The 19319-nt window shown below is 38.7% G+C and overlaps 1 protein-coding gene across 11 annotated transcripts in view; it reads right to left on the reverse strand.

The window, feature by feature from the left end:
- AP4S1 (adaptor related protein complex 4 subunit sigma 1) overlaps positions 1-19319 on the reverse strand; it is a 69940-nt gene that overhangs the window by 19296 nt on the left and 31325 nt on the right. For 8 of the 11 annotated variants that reach the window (XM_021004249.2, XM_021004248.2, XM_078151402.1 and 5 more), the window contains exons 2-5: positions 11814-12016; positions 9018-9104; positions 8262-8330; positions 2890-2972 (exon numbers count right to left, since the gene is read on the reverse strand). In XM_021004249.2, coding sequence (XP_020859908.1) covers positions 2890-2972; positions 8262-8330; positions 9018-9104; positions 11814-11951 — 377 coding nt within the window. In that variant the 5' untranslated portion in view covers positions 11952-12016. Of the gene's footprint in view, positions 1-2185; positions 2208-2889; positions 2973-8261; positions 8331-9017; positions 9105-11813; positions 12017-18285; positions 18356-19319 lie in introns of those variants that run through there. The other 3 variants (XM_021004251.2, XM_078151405.1, XM_078151404.1) reach the window with 3 other exon arrangements.

The following is a 19319-nucleotide window of genomic DNA, read 5'->3' on the forward strand; positions in this document are numbered from 1 at the left end:
TGCTACATTCAGTAAACAACTTAGAAATGTCAACCAGCTGCTTCAGTCAGCACCTTTACAAGATTCTGCTCATCTCCAGTGATTTTCAGGTAGACAAAAGAATATCCCAGGGTTAGTTCAAGGACCAGACTAGTCTGCAGATTGTTCTATCTAGCCTAAGAAGTTGATCTGCAATTCTGATGTACCTTCTGGCCACTGGCCAACTGTTTTTAAACAGATGAGATTTGTTGTCATGCTAGACATTGGCATCACCCCACTGGGGGAGGGCCACAGTCCTCAGGCAACCGTCATTTCTCAACACCCTGGAAATTCAAGATTCAAGTCACCTCAGGAATGAGGAAATTCTGAACCTATGACTGTAGGCACAGGAATGGCAGCCTATCTGCTTTGGCTTTGGCTCAAAATCTCAAAAAGCGTTCTGATCTCTGGCAACCAACTAAAGATCTAAAGAAGGGTTGATCAAATTTATCTTTTGTTTTCTATTCTGAGAACCCAGATGTCTGTGACTGACGCAAAGGCCTGAAGGCTAATATTTTTTCTAGTATCTAGATGCACATAGCTCTCTGAAAAACAGACCCTGGGTATTCATTAATTTTAAAACTTCTAGGGCTTTCAGTTGGTCCTATTTCTATGGCACTATCAACAATGGTGTTGCCCAGAGTTCCAGTACAGAGGCTATATGCCAGGTGAGTAAGGGCTAGATGGGTATCCCATGGGCCCATGACAACCAACACAGGAAAAGAGAAGACTTTTCTGCCCTGCACTTTATTGAGAAGCTAACAAGCTAGCAGTAGACACATGATATATTTTGTTTCCTCAAAGGAAAAGTTTTTTTTTCTGTGTGCAGAGGACTGAGGATTGATGATATTTTGATGGGCAAATATTCATAAACTCCTTCCACCAACATAGATCATAATCCCTCCATAGTTTATGAGCTCTTGCCAATAGTCAAAGCCTTCCAGAGCAAAGTGATCCACTGGTATAACCTTTGAGAACCCCAAGTCATTTCCATACCATGATGGAGCACTGGAATAGAACTTCAGTGCAGGAGGCATCAATCAGCTAGTCCACAAACATTTATTAAGGAGCTACTACCTGCCAGGTACTATGCTGGGCAGTGGTGATACCAAGACAAAAAATTAATCCCTAAAGGAGCCTTTTAATCTATCTACACACAAACATATGCAATGTAAACATAAGTCCATATAAAATAAACATACAAGATAACTTTGGTCCAGAGGTACTAGCACCCTGGGAAAGTGATAGTATTTGAGCTAAGCTTCAAAAGAAACTAGGAGTTCTAAGAGGCAGTAGTGAGAAGGGAGTGCAGTGCATTCTGGACATGAGGGAGAGCCTGTGGAAAGGCTCTGACTGCACTAAAGAGAAAGGGCAAGAAAGCCAGTTTGGCTTGACAAAAGAGGGCACTGAAAAGGCAGGCAGGAGCCGGGTGGGGAAGGGTTTCAGATGCCAAGCACAAGAGTTTGTATCTGGTCCTATGGTAACAGGGAGCCATTAAAGATTGTGGAGTAATGTCAACAACTGACTGGTCAGACCAATGCTTTAGGAACATCACTTAGGCCTGATAAAAACTGCCCAAATAGTACTCAAAAGCCTGGAATGTTTGGTAAAAAGCATATGAAAAGGTCCTGAGAAGGGGAAGTAGTCACAGACATCTCAGTGAGTGTATCTCAGACACAGACTCAAGGTGGAAACTGTCTCCTCCCTGAAACAAGAATTCCCTCTACAGTATCCCACCCTTTCCGTGACAGGGCACTCATTGTTTCCAGAAGAAGCCCATTTAATTTTGAAATAGCTCAAACTGTTAAGAAGATCTCCCCTGAAGGAAGCTGAAATCAGCCTCCTTGTAACATTCATAACTTGGTACGAGTTCTGCTCTACATTGTTAGCCACTGTCAGTCAAACATCACAGCCTTCCAGATATTTGAAAACACACCGAAAACTGCTATCACATTACTGTTATCACCCAAATGTTAAGTTATGTACTTACATGGGTTAGACTGGTTTTCAAAGTGACCTCTTATTTTACTTCCAAGTGATAAACAGAATTTTTTAAAGTATGAAATTAACTTGAAAGTCAACCTGCTTCCATAGCATCCAAACAAAGTCTGCTTCTAGGCTCCTGCCAAATATCAATGTGCCTGAAAGATTTCTGTGCAAATGATACTTCTTTTTAGGAGTCTTTGCAGCTTTGATTTAAAGAAGGAGATCAAGGAAAAAAAGAAGAAAAGGCAATTAGCTCTGGTTGCTATCAAAGGCAATGATGACAAGGAGGACAGTCTTTCTAACCTTTTATCTTGTCTGGACTGTATCATTATTGATGGTCTTGGTCTTACTAAACACCGTATTGGAGATCAAATGAAATACTAAATGTAAAGCATTTTGCAAACCCTAAAGCACTATGTAAATGTGGGCTATTATTATTAGTTTTATATTGGGATTCCCTGTAAATCCAGTTGCTCCAAGAGAACTGGATATGTCCTCTAAATTTTGCACACAACCCCAGTCATTCTAGATCAGGGATTCTTGTCCCTTTTTTTGTGCTTTGAACCCCTTTGGCAATTTAGTGAAACATATGGACCCCTTCTCAGAATAAGATTTTTAAGTGCATAAAATAAAATACATAGGATTGTATATCGTATAAAGGGAAAAATTATATTGGAATAAGGTTATTAAGATATTTTAAAAATTTATAGACACCAGGTTAAAAATCTCTATTATATGCTTATTAGAGGTTAAATCAATAAATAATAGTGATATACAAATGAACACTTTGTGTAGAAATCAAGCCAGTAATACTTTTTTTGCTTTGTGTGAGAGAGAGGGATTCTGTCCATCTCTGAGAATCTAGCTATGACAAGTAACACTTACCTGCTCAGGTAATCATAGGAGATGCTTTGCACGGTAGAGTGTGAACAGGCACATAGTACTGAAAAGGATACATCTAGTTCACTCTGAAAAAGATTAAAACAAAATAAGGGAGAAGATAGGAGAGAGAACAGTATTGCTACATATAGACACTGACCAAGAAGGGCTTCTGAGCAGAGAATGCTCCAGGGACTCCAGGACCCCAGGGAGTCCTGACTTTGAGGCTTTCCTGAGAATAGGTTGTCCTGAGGAATTCTAAGACAGAACAATTCATCTTATAGACTGGGAGAAAGTTATATAATATTCAAGAGAAATAAGATTTTTAAGTTAGAAAAATCACTGGCTGGGTCCCGGCATACCCCAGGGAAAATGATGTTTCCTCAACAGCAAGCCTGTTGAAAGCTAGTTGAGGCTTATCTCAGTTTTCTAAAATTTTGATTCTGAGAAGTTTCTTCCAGCACAAACCTGATCTCTGTATTGAAGAGTTGGAAATTCAGTAAGATCAAAAATAGGCTTAGCAAGAATGTTCATAACTCCTAAATCTAAAAATAAATGTCTGATGACAAGATGTCCTGCTTCAGTGGGACAGATGTTATTTTCTTTCCCACAGAATTTTTTGCTCTTCTCTTTCTGTTATTATCATCTTCACTGGGGTATATATTGGGATTATACAAGTACTGTCCAGTTACTTCTTCTGTGCTAAATCTCCATTCTTTACTTTTGTGGTTTATGTGGTCATTATATCTCTCTGTGGAATTATAGCCCTAATTCAACAACCTGTTATTTTACTCTCTCTGTCACAGAATAATAAAAAATAAACAAGAAAACAAATAAATAGACTGAAGGCAGGGTACTGCTCATTTTTCCTTTTGATTCCTCCAAATCTATGTCTTTGCCATTTTAGGTAAGGCTACTTCTTTTTGAGACAAAACCTTTATGTTGTTACAAAATGTCAGCTCTGAGCTCATAAGCTTAATTTTCGTTTGGAATCACATCTAAACAAATTTGGTTCCTTGAATTACATTTGACAGGGTCTAATGCAAGAGTCCTCGATATGCAATACAAGATGAATTTTTTCTATCTAGTCTTTAGGATCTCCTAGACGAATTTACTGTTCCCTAAAGGCTCTACTCTTGGGGGCTCACCATATTTATGCCTAATTTGGTTCAGACACTCTGTTGGCATAACACAGGGCAACTCAGAAATCCCAAGCTTAGCTTCTTCAAGAGAACGGGTTACAGGTATGTGTGCCTGACTTGCTTCTACCTTTCAAGAGAACTGTTACCATTCTTTCCTAAGTCAGGCTAATAAAATAATTGGTAGCTGGAGTTGAAAGGGATCTCAGGATGTCCAGTCTTAACATAAATCATGAATGCTGTCTACACCTGGACATTCAGCATCTGCTTGAAGATCCCCAGTGATGGAAACTCACAACCCTTTATGGCAAGTCATTCAATTCTCAGACCTTTGTAGTTATTAAGAAATGTTTTCATAGACTGAGCCCCGATCTGCTTCTCTGTCATTTCCAATGAGCAGTCTTGGTTCTGCACTCTGGAATCAGAACAAGGCTAACCACTCTTCCTCATAAGAATCCTTCATTTATTTAAAGATAGCTATTGTGTTCCTCCCAAATATTTCCTTCTCCTCTGCCTCCTAAGTCCTTTCTACCTTAGGTCAGCTCTGATCATTAGGAATTTTTTTTAACCAGGTTTAAATTTGCTTCTTTGGAATGTCTACCCATGTGGTGTTTGTAGTCCCACCCACTGAGGCCAAGCATCAACATGTTTAATCTCTTTCATGAGAGACAGTACTTCCTGTACGTGAAAACACTATCATGTCCCTCCTAAATCATCTCTTCTGCAAAAATATCCCCACTTCTTTCAGCTCATTCTCATGTGGCACAATGTTGAGGTCCTTTGGTGTTCTGCTTGAGTCTCTAGATTCTCTTGAACAAATCAACATCCTCCATAAAATGTGGTACTGGAGACTGAACAGAGTTCTCCACACGGCATCTACCCAGGGCAGATACAAAAAGTATCTCGTTCCTCATCCTGGATGTTCTGTCTAATCATTCTAAGTTTGCCTTGTTGTTTTTGGTTGCGCTATCCCACTGTCCACAGGATGATCGGATCATAGACATAGACCCTGAGGTTCAGGGAAAGAACCTCAGAGGCGGGCTGATCCCAGAGAAGTTTAGTGACTTGCTCAAAGTCACAAAGGTCATTTTATACATTTTAATTAAAAAAACAACACACAAAACAATTTCTCTCCTGCTACTACTCCCAACCTCTCCACTGGGGAAAAGCAAAACAATTCCTCACACTGGCTATGTTCAAAAATGTGTGTCTCGTTCCACACCTTGGATCCACTACCAGATGGTCTGCCAGAATGACACACAGGTAGTTAAGGTAGAGAGTCAAGATTTGAACCCAAGTCCTCTGACTCCAAATCCAGTGCTTTTTTCCATTACCATGCTCCCTCTCTCAGGATTTTAAATCATACTGAGCTTGCAGTCCATTAAAATACCCAGGGTTTTTTGGGGTTTTTTTTAGGTGAAGTGTTGCTTAGCCATCCCCCCACCATTTTATATTTGTAATGCTGATTTTTTTTAATTCATGTGTAAGGCTTCACATTTATCTCTTATATTTCATAATATAAGAATTGACCCAACATTCTAGCCTATTGAAATACTGCATCCTGGGTGGCACAGTGGATAGAGCACTGGCCCTGGATTCAGGAGGACAAGAATTCAAATCCAGCCTCAGACACATAACACTACTAGGTGTGACTCTGGGCAAGTCACTTAACCCCACTGCCTAGCCAAAAAAAAAAGAAAGAAAGAAAGAAAGAAATACTATATCCTGTAATCCAGAGAGTTAGCTATTCTTCTAAGATTTGTATCATTTTCAGATTTCATAAGAATGTCACCCAAGGCACTGATTTAAAAAATTAAACCAAAAAGGATAAAACAGAGATCACTAATGTACTCTACTAAAGAACTCCTTTCAAGTTAATATTAAATGATTAATAATTTACTTTTGGAGTCCAGTTATTCAACTAGTCCTGAATTCACTTAGTTATCAGGCCCACATACCTTCATAATAGCACGAGAGGCATTGTCAAATGCATTGCTAAAATCCAGGTAAAGATCTCACACCTACCAGATTGGCTAATATGACAGAAAAGGAACATGATAAATGTTGGAGAAGATGTGGGAAAATTGGAACATGACTGCATTTTTGATGGAGTTGTGAACTGATCCAACCAATCTGGAGAGCAATTTGGAACTATGCCCAAAGGGCTTATAAAACTGTGCATACTCTTTGATCCAGCAATATGACTCCCAGATCTATATTCCAAAGAGAGCATAAAAAAGGGAAAAGGATCCACATGTACAAAGATATTTATAGCAACTCTTTTTGTAGTGACAAAGAATTGGAAATTGAGGGGATGCCTATCCATTGGGGAATGGCTGAACAAGTTGTGGTATATGAATGTAATGGAATACTATTGTGCTATAAGAAATGATGAGCAAGCAGACTTCAGAAAAACCTGGAAAGACTTCTATGAACTGATGCAGAATGAAATGAGCAGGACCAGGAGAACACTGTGCACAGTAACAGCCACATTGTGGGATGACTGACTGTGATAGACTGAGCTCCTCTTAGCAATGCAAGGAACTAAGGCAGCTCCAGAAGCCTGACGATAGAAGACACTGCCCACATCTAGACAAAGCACTCTGGGGTCTGAGTGCAGGCGGAAGCGTGCCATTTGCTCTCCTTTTCTTTGGTTGTTCTATTTTGTTCCTTCTTTCTCGTGGTTCATCCCATTAGTTCTAATTCTTCTTTCGATCATAACTAATGTGAATGTTTAATATGAATGCATAAGTAAGGCCTATATCAGATTGCACACCATCTTGGGGAGGGGAGAAAACTTAAAACTCAAAATCCTATGGAAGTGAATGTTGAAAATGAAAAATAAATTTTAAAGAAGTAAAAAGTGAAATAAAAAATTGAAGTTGGTCAATGAGATTCCTGTGCACTACATTAGTCTCTATGGACAATGTCCTAGTTTCCTCCCCAGAATTGTTTCTGTATCTTCAGAATTCTAATTCTTTAGAGTTTTTCCAAAGGTCCTAGGAGGACTGACTGCTGTTCTAGAATTTTTAACCATTGGATCCAATCCATTCTTCCTCTGAACCTTCTGAAATGTGCTCCCCAAAAATCTAGGACGCATTTCATACTATGCCTAGCTTTTTTCTTCACAATAGTTTTTTCACTTTCCAAGGTTTCCATCACTTCTGTTCTAACAATCAGTTTTCCCCTGTTGAGAATCAGGACCAGAATAGAATTTCCCCTTTTTTATTCCTCTACTAGCTGAAGAATGAATTTATGGTTGAAGCAAATCAAGAAATTATCTTCTCTGCTTCTGGCAAAGGCTCTAGCAAAAGCCTGGGTAATGGAGGTCCCTGGGCTCATGATGTATTCCAAACTCCTCGTCTACTTCCTCTTGACATCCAAATGCTCTGTACAGTCTGTGGTGCATTCCAAGGACAGCGTCACTACTGTTCCTGTCTCTGCTGATCTTTACCCAAATGCTCCCAACCATGCCTCCACCTCTGCTTCCTAAATTTTCTCACCCAAGTATTTTCCTATGGTGTTGCTCAGCTTCACTACCTTTTGCCTATTTGTTTTACTCTAAATAAATTATATCCTTCCAGAATCAGGCATCTTACTCTTATTCTTAAGAACTCAGCTGTCTCCTAGAGGGAATTTATTTTGGCTCTCAAACCATGGCTTTGGATAGAGAAAGTCCTTAAAGGTAAAAGGCTTTAAGACCATAAGGATAATGCAGCTTTTAAATCATAAAGGTAATGTGGCAAAGGGGAATGATATATTATTCCTATCAGACAGAGAAGTCATTTTAAATTAAAGTATGGTAAGTTTCAAACCTTTTCATTCTGTGATATACTATATGGGATGGACAGTCTGTGGAGAGAATATAGGATTTATTCTTACTCAGGATATTATTACATTAACGAAGACTCTCCCTTGATTATAACTCCAAATGTTCCTTGTCATGTTTACTTATAACTCTGAAGATCACAGGATTTCATTGAGAAGAGTGGTCCTGTTTTTAAAGCACTCCAAATAGAAGAGGATATCAATTTCTTAGATGTAATTCTGTTAGAAAGATCTCAGCCAAACATAAGTTTCCTTGGGTGAACTATAGTAAAGAAGAGAAATTGGGCACCTTTTCATTCTTAAACTGCTGAACTGCTATGTTTACAACTAATTCAAAACTCAAAAGGACCAAGGCCTTTTCTGGACAATTGGGCAGATGAAGGCAACTATTTCTTTTGCTATGAGACTTACCACTCGGCTGAAATACATGTCCAAAACTTCCACAAAATTATGGATGAATTCATATACAGCCATTTCATTCTGAAATGAAAAAGAAAGCTGATAGATGGTGCTGTTAAATTGAATATGGAGTGAAACACAGAGTAAATTCGTGTGTGTGTGTGTGTGTGTGTGTGTGTGTGTGTGTGTGTGATTCATTCTAAAGTCATTTCTTTTCAGTACCCTAATACAGGCAGGACTCAGAGTCTAATGATTAGAACATGAAAGTGAGGAGTGCTGAGCTCACTTTGAACTACCTGATTTTAGTGCTTCAGATAACTCACCTGGAGGATAATCTCTGTCACCTGCAAGCCAACTCTCACAGTTGCAGCAAACTGATGAAAAATAAGACTTTCCTAGATGCCTGCTCTCTCCCTCTCCCAACCCTATCTTGAACCCAAAATCAGGAAAGGGGATTGATGCCATTTAGGGTACAAAAGTCAAGACAAGACAGGAATGTGACTCTGCTGTCTTGAGCGTGCTTAGTTGCTTAAGGCTTCGCCACATGTCTAGGCTTGAAGAGAACACCTTAAGCTGCCCATCACCTAATGCAGATGATATTTCAGTTATCTTCCTCCACATACCTTTTGTTTTCTAACACAAATCAAGTCTTTAAATAATCGTGAGAAACTTCAGTGGAAATTAGGAAAGAGAAATGCCAGTTTAGCAAAAACAGGCTTAATACTCCAAATTCTCTTGCATTTTTCATAGACCTTTCTATTTTCTTACCTCAGTTTCATTGATTCCAACCACGATGAAAAGAGCTGCATACTGCCGGTATATGAGTTTAAAATCTTTATACTCGATAAAAGAGCACTAGATAGAAACAAATTTAAATATCAGATCCCAAGCTGAGAGATTTCTTCACAAGACTGTGCCTATTTCCCACTTAATTTGTGAGTGTCTGTCAATACACTCCCAGAAATACAGAACATACCAAGGATTAGCCAATCTTTGTTTCACCCTTCTCTTTGCAACCTTCAAGGGACTATTTTGGACACTTTCCAGGGGGAGGTAAATAAGTGGCCTAGGGGAAAGAAAAGTGAGTCTACCTCCACAGGGACCCATCTATACAGGCTTTTTTTCCCTTGTGTCTTGGCTTGCCTCCATGGGGAACAGAGAAGATGTATTTAATGAATAATCTGTACATGAGCGACAGCTTTGCTCATGCTGACTCCAATGTGAAAATGACTGATCTAACAAGGAAGGAAAGGTTTTTTTATTCTTTATGTTTCCCCCAAGTTTCATGGAAAAGAACTAAGGACTTAAAGTTTCAGAAAGTGCTTATAAGTCATCAAAGAGCTCCATATGTGAAATTTATACATCAAGCAGAAATCTTGATTTTTTTCCAGGTAGGTAAAAGAGAGAGGTATTTATCCCTTCTATAAATTATTTAAAGATGGCTTTTGTGGGCAGATGCTAGACAAAATCTTCTACTCTAAACATAGCTTCATATGAATAAATAACTACTCTCCCATCACTATCATATGAAAAAATACCTCTCCTTTTATTTGCTTGTCTACTAAAGCCATTGTAAGGAGAAAAAGAGAAGAACCTATGATGACAGACATCCAAGGGAGAGGCAGCGGTAAGGATCCCAGTACTCTCCCTTTGGAATTTAGGGTATGTTTGACCAAACTCAGGCTGAGAAAGCCCTTTCTGGCTCTTAGCAGTAAGATGATGTGTTACTCTCAAGGGGCCAGATGCACCTGTGGAATAAAACTGCAAGTTTTCATTATGAAAGGTCTGTAGCTGGAGATTCATCTAAATAGTTTTGGGATGGGGGCTGGGAGAATGGACATTTGCTTCTGGCTTTTTGAATCTGAAAAAAGGTGATACACATAGTTGTCTGACTGTGGAGCCAGTACCACCTCTACACACAGCTGGGTTCTTCAAATAAAGACAACCCATTTGTGAGAATCAGACATCTTTCTGAAATCCCTAAGGAGTTACTGGCATAAAAAGCGCAGAGAACCTCTGCAGATAGAGGAGAGAAACCTGGCACTCACCCATCCCAAAAAAACTCACCAGGTTTCCAAGAGGCAAGATAATGTCTAAAATAATTTTGAATGCTTCAAAAATTGCACAGCCACACATTCCTGAGCTCATATTCTAAAGGCCAGTTTGAAATAACGCTGTAATTTGCTGAGTGCTGGCTTTCTGTAAAGAGGTTTAACTATGACTGCTTCTCCTAGTCTGTTTATGCTCACTTGTATTTCTATGGCTCTTAAAATAGCCCTTGTACAATCAACCCTGTTTTCTTCTGACTAGGTATGTCTGAGAACGTGAAATTGGATGTACCATGGGCAAGTCACAGCAGTGACTTGGAAAGGACTTCTGATATGGTAGGGCTGGAAAATAAACTTAGATGCCAACTAGGGGAAACAGTTTCAATATATGAGATGTCAATACTTACACAAATTAATTTTTTTATATTCATCTCAGTAATAGCTCATATTCTCAGTCTATGTTTGCTTAAGAATAAAATGGGGAACCGTGGCATTGGCAGAGATAATCCAAAGAAGCTTCCTATTTCTGCCTCAATTTTCCAGATATTTCAGAAGAAAAAAAGGAGTTGGGAGTCTGCCTCTATCGGAGAATTGTCTAAATTCTTCATTTCACTTACTTTGCATATATAAACAGAGAATTAGGTATGAGTTTGATTTTTTTTTTTTACATATAGCATCATTATCTAGTAGAGAGTATTGAACCTAGAGCAAGAGGACCTGAATCTTAATCCCAGATCCACCATTCAATTCCTACCTGAGTGACCTTGGGCAAGTCCCTTAACCACTCTAGGTCTCAGTTTCATCATTTGTAAAATGACGGAGTAGGCTAGATAACCTCTAAAGTCCTTTCTGGATCAAAGCTACTAACCCATGAACCCTCACTCTTGAAGGGTTGGTAGGGTTATTTACTCATGAGTTTTTTCTCCCTTTTATTCACTTAAAAATAAAAGAAATCCCAAGTTCAAATGAATGTTTTGGCAGTAGCAGAAGTTATATGAAATCTTCCAGTTTCATTTTAATTTTAGAGACCCATTCACCATAAGGTGGGCAAATAACAAAAAGAATATAAATGAAGAGAATGTCACGTAACAAGCACAAAATGGGCCAAAGGGATTTCACTTCCATTCTAGTCATTTGAAAACTGTTTCTTGGCTTCATAAAAAAAAACTGTATCCTCAGGGAACTAACGAGACTCATAAGGAATGGTTTCTGTATTAACCCCAAAAAGGGTGACACATCTATTAACATTTTGGGGTAGGAGGAAGGCATTGGAGTTGCCATTTCCAGTGAGTGCATTGTTTGCTGTATATGGACCATGCAAGGAGTTGGTAGAGAAAGGAGCTATGTTGGGGGCTCAAACTATTTCTGGTGGTGGGCATTTGTTTTGAGGTAGGAAAGCAATACCTACTGAGAAGAAAAAAAGATAGATTAAAGAAAATTATGTCCTTCAAAATCTCATAATAATATGTCTGCCAAAGCTGCCTTATTGAGATAAAAGAGAACCACAGAAACTTACTTGTTCTTTGGACCGTGATAAGCATGTTTTGATGACATCTGCTTCCAGAAGGGTTCTCTTATTGATTTCCACATGTTCATAGTATCTAGAAAGTCTGGTCTGTCCCTGTTTATTCACCATGAGGAAAAATTTTATCATTTTTCCTGGGTAGTATTTAATGTTGCTATAGCACAGAAATATCAGCTGTAACTGGAACAGTATACCTGAAAGGAAAAAGACAGTATTAAAGATAATCGAATTTAATAGACATTTACTAAGTGCCTACTATATGCAAGGCACTCTGGTAGGTGTGAGTATGCAAGAACAAATTTTTAAAACACCAAATTTCCAAAAGACTCCCATTATATTTTCTAGTTATTTGAGGTGACTAAGTTCAATGGAGTTCAGTTCAGTTGTTTTTGGTTTTTGTCTGCCTTCGTGACCTCATTTGGAGTTTTTTTTGGCAGATATTGAAGTGGTTTGCCATTTCCTTCTCCAGTTTATTTTACATTTGAGGAACTAAGGCAAACAGGTCACTCAGCTAGTCAGTGTCTGAGGTCAGATTTGAACTCAGAAAGATGAGTTTTCCCGTCTCTAGGCCTGGTGCTCTATCCACTGTGCTACCTAGCTCTAGCCCCCTAGGTAAATAAAATACTCTCTAAATAAAATCTTTACTCCTTGAGGTAAATGAACTTTTTTTCCCCCAGAAATATTTTTCCCACCTCATGACTTAATAAAAAAAAAAGTTATACTACGTAATTAACTCCCTACAAAAGTTCTTTTCCTGATGTCTCCCTAAAATGCTCAAATAGGGGCAGCTAGGTGGCGCAGTGGATAGAGAACTGGCCCTGGATTCAGGAGGACCGGAGTTCAAATCCTTCCTCAGACACATAACACTTACCAGCTGTGTGACCCTAGGCAAGTCACTTAACCCCATTGCCTAACCAAAAAAAAAAAAAAAGCTCAAATGACCCCAAAGGCTATACCAGCAAAATTTAAGTGCCAGGAAATTCTGTCAAGCTGGAAGTGCTTCAAGTACGGTTCCCATGACAGACTATATTTGCTGTCTGAGGGCTAGCCTATGTAATTACAGAGAAGATCCTTACCAGTAGGTTGGCTACAAGACAATGAGGTATTTGGTCCAAGTAACCCTTAAAACAAAGAAAACTTTTTTAAAAGGCTCAGTTTTCTGTGGTCTTCTACTCTTTCAGTGACTGTGGTTGAAGAGAAAAATATTGGGCAGAAGGCTGAATATGCTACATATGTGCATACCTAATCACATATACATATGAAATGCTGTTTATTAAAGCATGAGTTCCTTGTTCAAGCCCCAACAAGTTAACAAATCACTCTGGATGGTTGGGCCAAACCACCACCATCACTTAGATCACTACTTCCCCTACAGAGGATACAGCCCAGACTCTACACCTGAGAACTGGAAGAACAGCAGCCCCCCAGGCCAACAGCTCTGCTCCTAAGCTTCTTCTCACAGCCATTATGTGGGGGAACATTCCTATGGAGACCTGATCCCACAACTGCTTCTGCAGGTGTTGCAGCCACTGCTTCCCTCAGTAGTCACAGCAACTGAAGATGTGGAAAATAAAGTTCTTGCCACTGGAGTCTTTGAAATGATCAAATGATTCAAAATTGAAATGGATGTAGCTATCAATGGAAATGACACTAAAGGGGTAGCTAGCTGGCGCAGCGTATAGAGCACCGGCCCTGAAGTCAGGAGGACCTGAGTTCAAATCCAGTCTCAGACCAAACACTTGACACTAGCTGTGTGACTCTGGGCAAGTCACTTAACCCCAACTGCCTTTAAAAAAAAAAAGACACTAAAGAAATATATTCTTAGTAGTCTTGCCACTGTACCCGAAGGACCATGGGGCTGTTCTATCTGCCCCTCCATCTAAACTCTTTTATAAATGTTATTTTCCCCTATTACAGGAGTTCTTGACCTGGGGTCTATGAACTTTAAAAAATTATAACTTTAATTCAATATATTTAGCTTCATTTAAAATTCTATGTATTTTATTTTATGCATCTAAAAACATTATTCTGAGAAAAGGTCCATAGGCTTCATCAGACAACCTTTCTGAAAGGGGTTCATGACACAATAAATGGTTGAAGAACCTCTGCCCTGTTAGCATGTGAGCTTCTTAGAATGTGACTGTCTTGTTTTTCTTTCTGTATCCTCAGAGTTTAGCAGAAGTCTTGGCACTGGTGTTTAATAAATTCTGGTTTATTCATTCATTCATTCATTCATTCCTCATTCAATGGAGTAATTGAACTATGTCAATACCGACCCTCTCACTATAAGCAAAAAGACCAGCATGCATATAATAGACTATGTGGCAACATCAATTGCAGAGGATGAAGACGTAATGAAATTCTGTGAAGAACTTGACAAGATCTTCCAAACCAAGTCAGCATATACACTAATGTTCAGGGAACTTAATGAGAAAATGGTCAGAGGGGATAAAGTATGATGGGAAATATGTTGGAAAATATGGTTTGAGATTAAGAAATGAACAAGGATAAAAGTTAGTGAAATACTCATAACTCTATGCCATAGATAGTTGTTTCCAAGAGAGACTGAAAGGTGTTGGATATGGTGAGCACCAAATAATGTTGCAAAACTGACTATATCATAACAGATAGGAAATATCTAATTACTAATGTGGAAGTCATTTTCTATTTTGCATATATTTGCATATTTGTGTGCTAGGGCTGTTGGCTAGTTAGAACAAAGATAAAAATCAAAAATAATCTAGAAGAAAAAAGAAGGAAGGTCATTAATTACAACAGTTCTGACGGCCAATTTGTCTAGAATGAAAAGTGGGAAATGGATATAAGCAAAGACATTGACTTTAACTGTCACCATTTCCTAGAGAAGTTTAACTATTTTATAGCTATAACCAAAACAAGGAGGTGCACAATGTCCAGAAACCACCTCTGCCAGCAAACACCTATACTTCTTGTCATGCAGATGCTACAATTACAAAAGCAAAACTGATCTTATTTGCAAAATTCATTTGCAAAATATCATGGAGGTAGAACAAACCCAATACAGAAGAGCAAAGGGTCACCAAGGAAAAATGAGTCTGTATAAAGTTTCACAATATTCCAGTAAGCCAGATAATCCCAAGAATGTTTATGAACAATTTGGAAGAACAAAGAATAGATGAAAAAATGGAACAGACCTGCCAATATTTCTATAACAACCTATTTTTGTTACTGATGTCTCCACATTCAGACTCAAAAAAACTCATTTCCCAATGTATTGCACAAGATATGGAAGTGATGTCAAGAAAATGAAACTGATGATAGCTGAATAAGACTAAGCATATAAAGAAGATATTTGTACTGGAGGTGACACAGTTTTGAAACTATTGATTTCCAAAATATCAAAAAGAGGTGAATATGTCAAATAATTCTTAAAAATTGTAGATGGTATTATTACAATAAAAAGCATGATGGAGAAAGGACATCAGCAACTACTGACCCATGTGACTACTTTATCATTTATACTACTTTATAACTTTTACAAGAATAATTGACATATATGTAGAGAACATCCTTGAATGATAATGTAATTGATGATAGGTCACTTTTTAAGTTCTGCAGTATAATTTAAATACATTATTTCATTAATTCTCACCCAACCCTAAGAAGTGGGTGGTATTTGCTTGTGCAGACAGTTCTCTACAGCAGACCAGATCTTCCCAGTAACTTAACTGATGGAAAGATTTAGACAATGGAAAAACTTGTGTTTACCGCTTTTCTCATTACTTCAATGTAGTTAACTTGGTAGGGCAAAATTCAGCCTTAAGGGGTCTCCTCCAACAGTGGTCACCTACATCTATGTTCAGATCACACAAAACTCCTTGGCAGAATAGCAGACATATTTTTGTATAATGATCTTCTGATTATTGTTATCAAAGTGGCACAAAACTGTGAAACATATGCCTGCCAAAGGGATTCTCTTTAGGTGATGCATGTCTTTCAAATGTTCCCTTTTGATGTTGACTGCAAAGCCTAGAATACCACAGGCACCCTGTCCTGGGATCCCTGACTACTCAAAAGTGATTAACTTAATAATTCAAACCAGTCCAATAGAAGTAAAAAGACCTATTATCCATCCAGTTATGACACACAGTTAACATGAGAAATTCATTAAGCTTGTGCAGTAGTACATATATCTTGGATAGATCTGGACCCAAAACAGAACAGAAAGAAGAGAATTCAACTGGGTTATCTTTAGGAAATTGCTCAGAGCTTTCAATGAACCAAGGTTGTTCCTGGATAGAAGAATCCATCTTTTTGACACTATCATTCTTCCAGTGATGCTGTCTGGCTGTGACTCAGGGAATATCACAATCTGCAAAGAACCAAAACTGTGTGGGCAAAGGGAAGTGGAGAGATACTGTGGACGTAACTAAGCTGTAGCATATTCCCAAAGAGGAAGTCGCACATGATACAATTTTTAAATGTCCTGCAAGAAGTATTGTAAAAGATACCATCCAAATGTTTGTATCCCTAGCATCTAGCACAGTGCCTGGCACATGGTAAGAGCTTAGTAAAATGCAGGTTGATTGATTAACTCTTCTGGAAGTAATGCTTTATTAGCATAATTAGTCCAATGAAATATAAACCAATCCAATAAACATTTATTGTCATGCAATTACTATGTGCCAGGCATCAGATGGAGCCCTGGGGAAACAAAGTGAAAAACAGGTTCTGCCTTCAATAAGTTTATAAGATGGTAGCTGTATATCACAGAGTATAAGTCTCTGGTCACACAGACCAATTGATTTTTCTGTATTAAAAAATTCAGACTTGCTTTATGGGTCTGCCCTTGTCTTACTGCTGCTCTCAACAACTACAACCAATGGCCAACAGCCTGTCCTACCAGATGCTTAAGGAATGGTTAATGGGTAAATCTCACTTTAGCCTCAGTTCCCACCTAGGGTAGGTAAGTTACTTCTATTTGCCTCAGTTTCCTCGCCTTTAAAATGAAGATAATATTGACCCAGCAACACCACTTCTAGGTCTGTATCCCAAAGAGATCATACAAACAGGAAAAACTCCCACATGTACAAAAATATTTATAGCAGCTCTTTTTGTGGTGACAAAGAATTGGAAATTGAGAGGATGCCCATCAATTGGGTAATGGCTGAACAAACTGTGGCATATGAATGTAATGGCATACGATTGTGCTATAAGAAATGATGAGCAGACAGCCTTCAGAAAAAACTGGAAAGACTTCTATGGACTGATGCTGAGTGAAGTGAGCAGAATCAGGAGATCATTGTCCACAGTAACAGCCACATTGTGCAATGACTCACTCTGACAGACTAAGCTCTTCTCAGCAATGCAAGGAACTAAGACATCTCCAAAGGTCTCATGATGGAAAATGCTCTCCACATCCAGAGAAAGAACTACGTAAACTGAATGCAGATGGAAGCGTACTATTTGCTCTCCTTTCCTTTTGTTGTTTTGTTTTGACTCTTCTTTCTTGTAGTTCCTCCTATTGGTTCTAATTTTTCTCTACATTATGACTAATGTGAAAATATGCTTAATATGAATGTATAAGCAGAACCTATATCAGACTGCACGCCATCGTGGGGAGAGGGGAGGAGAAGGGGGAGAAAATTTAAAACAAAATCTTATGGAAGTGAATACGGAAAACTAAAAATTAATAAATTATTTAATAAAAATAAAACAAAATGAATATAATAGTAACAGCACCTACCTCTCAGGGTTGTTGTGAGGATCAAATGAGATAATATTTGTAAAGCATTTAGCACAGCACCTGGCACACAGTAGGTGCTACATAAATGTTAGCTGTTATTATCCTAATCTAAGGATGTTGAACATTTAGCCTTTAACAGGTATCAATTTGTCCATTGCTACTGAGATTCAGGTTGGAAAGAATTCAGTCTAGATTCCTGGCATATAGTGACCTTACTTTTTGGGGGATTTTTTTTTTTTATTCATAAGGTGTCAACACGAACTCTGCAATATATAGTATTCCTGGTATCCCCTGTAAGATATATAACCTCTAATCATGTGTTCTGATGGGGTGCCAAACCCTAACCCTAACCCTCCTTGCCTTTCACTGCCTTAAGTCTCACTGATTGATAACGGCAGCAGTAATACTCCAGCTCTGACAAAGTATGCCGAGGTATGGAGAAAAACAAGGATTGGATATATTGGGGTTAGCCCAATAAGGTGGGGGAGGGTTAATCCTCAGGATGTCCTGTAAAACCGGATCTGGTGAAAGCTGGTCCAGGTTACATGGGCCGGATTGTTAGTTGGATGATCACCACTACACCATGTAAAATGGTGACCCAGAGAGAAAACAACAGAAATTCTTCCCATTTAGGGAATTTGCATGCAACATCTGGAACCAAGGAACCTGGGCTGGGGAGAGAAGAAAGGGAGGGTAGATGATGTTTGTATGTACTATGGTATTGTTCTCTCAGCTTACCTTTTAAAAAATTATCAGAGCAGATGTCACTCCTAAAGCCAAGCCAACAGCCCACACCAAACCTTTGCAGTGATCAGCAGCGACACAACAGCTGTAATGAACCCAGATATTTAATATACAGTTTGTCTAGCAAGGTGTGGTGCTGCATTTATTCAAGTTATATATCTACTCAGAGAACAGGATGTTATTCAGAAAGGTTCCCATTTGTGCTACAACAGCTGTGCCAGTGGGGGTGGGCTGAGGTCACTTATCCACTCTTTCAGGAAGATAAACTCATGGCTGTAGGTGGGATTGCAACACAGTCCTGATGCATAATGGTTTGGCTTTGAGGCCTTTACTCTTTCCAAAAGCTAGTGCTGGGAAATGATAGCAGGTGACTCTGTGCTGAGAAATTATCCCTAACAAGTTAAGATTGGCATATTTTTTCTTTCTTTTGTCTTCCCCCCCCCCCCCCAGCACAACTATTTAAAGCTCCTTTTAAGCCAATGGAATGAGATGTATGGGGTCATGTCTTTCCATCATGGGATGAGAGCCTTTTCTCATTTGTTAAACATGCCCCTGGCTAAGCCTTTGCCTTTAAACAGGTTGGTTGGAATATGAGGTAAAGTGAGATGTAAAAAGAGCTCACTGAGATACTTTACCAGGGGATCAGATTCTTCCCGTTTCCCTAAGGATAGGGTTCTCCCCATGAGCATTCCAAAGAAGGGCTTGTGACCCTGACACTCATTAAGATGCATGATTTTAAAGGAGAACATAAATGCAACCAAATGGCTATAAGTAGAGTTCTTTGTGCTGGCCCATAACCAAGGACCCTTTTCATATATGATAGGACTCTACCACAGCAGGAGAATGCAGTATGGTACTTACAGACTGCCTTTACTATAAAATATGTAAACAGACACATGCAAACATAAATACATTAGGGAACTGAGGATGCTTCTAGTTGAGGTTCTAGTTATTTATTAGGAAGGAAGGAGATCAAATGATTATGAAATTCAGGAAGAGTAATAAAGGATATGTTGAGACAAGTGTAG

Source organism: Phascolarctos cinereus, unplaced genomic scaffold (assembly GCF_003287225.1).
Source record: "Phascolarctos cinereus isolate Bilbo 61053 unplaced genomic scaffold, phaCin_HiC Scaffold_3;HRSCAF=262, whole genome shotgun sequence".
Lineage (NCBI taxonomy): Eukaryota > Metazoa > Chordata > Mammalia > Diprotodontia > Phascolarctidae > Phascolarctos > Phascolarctos cinereus.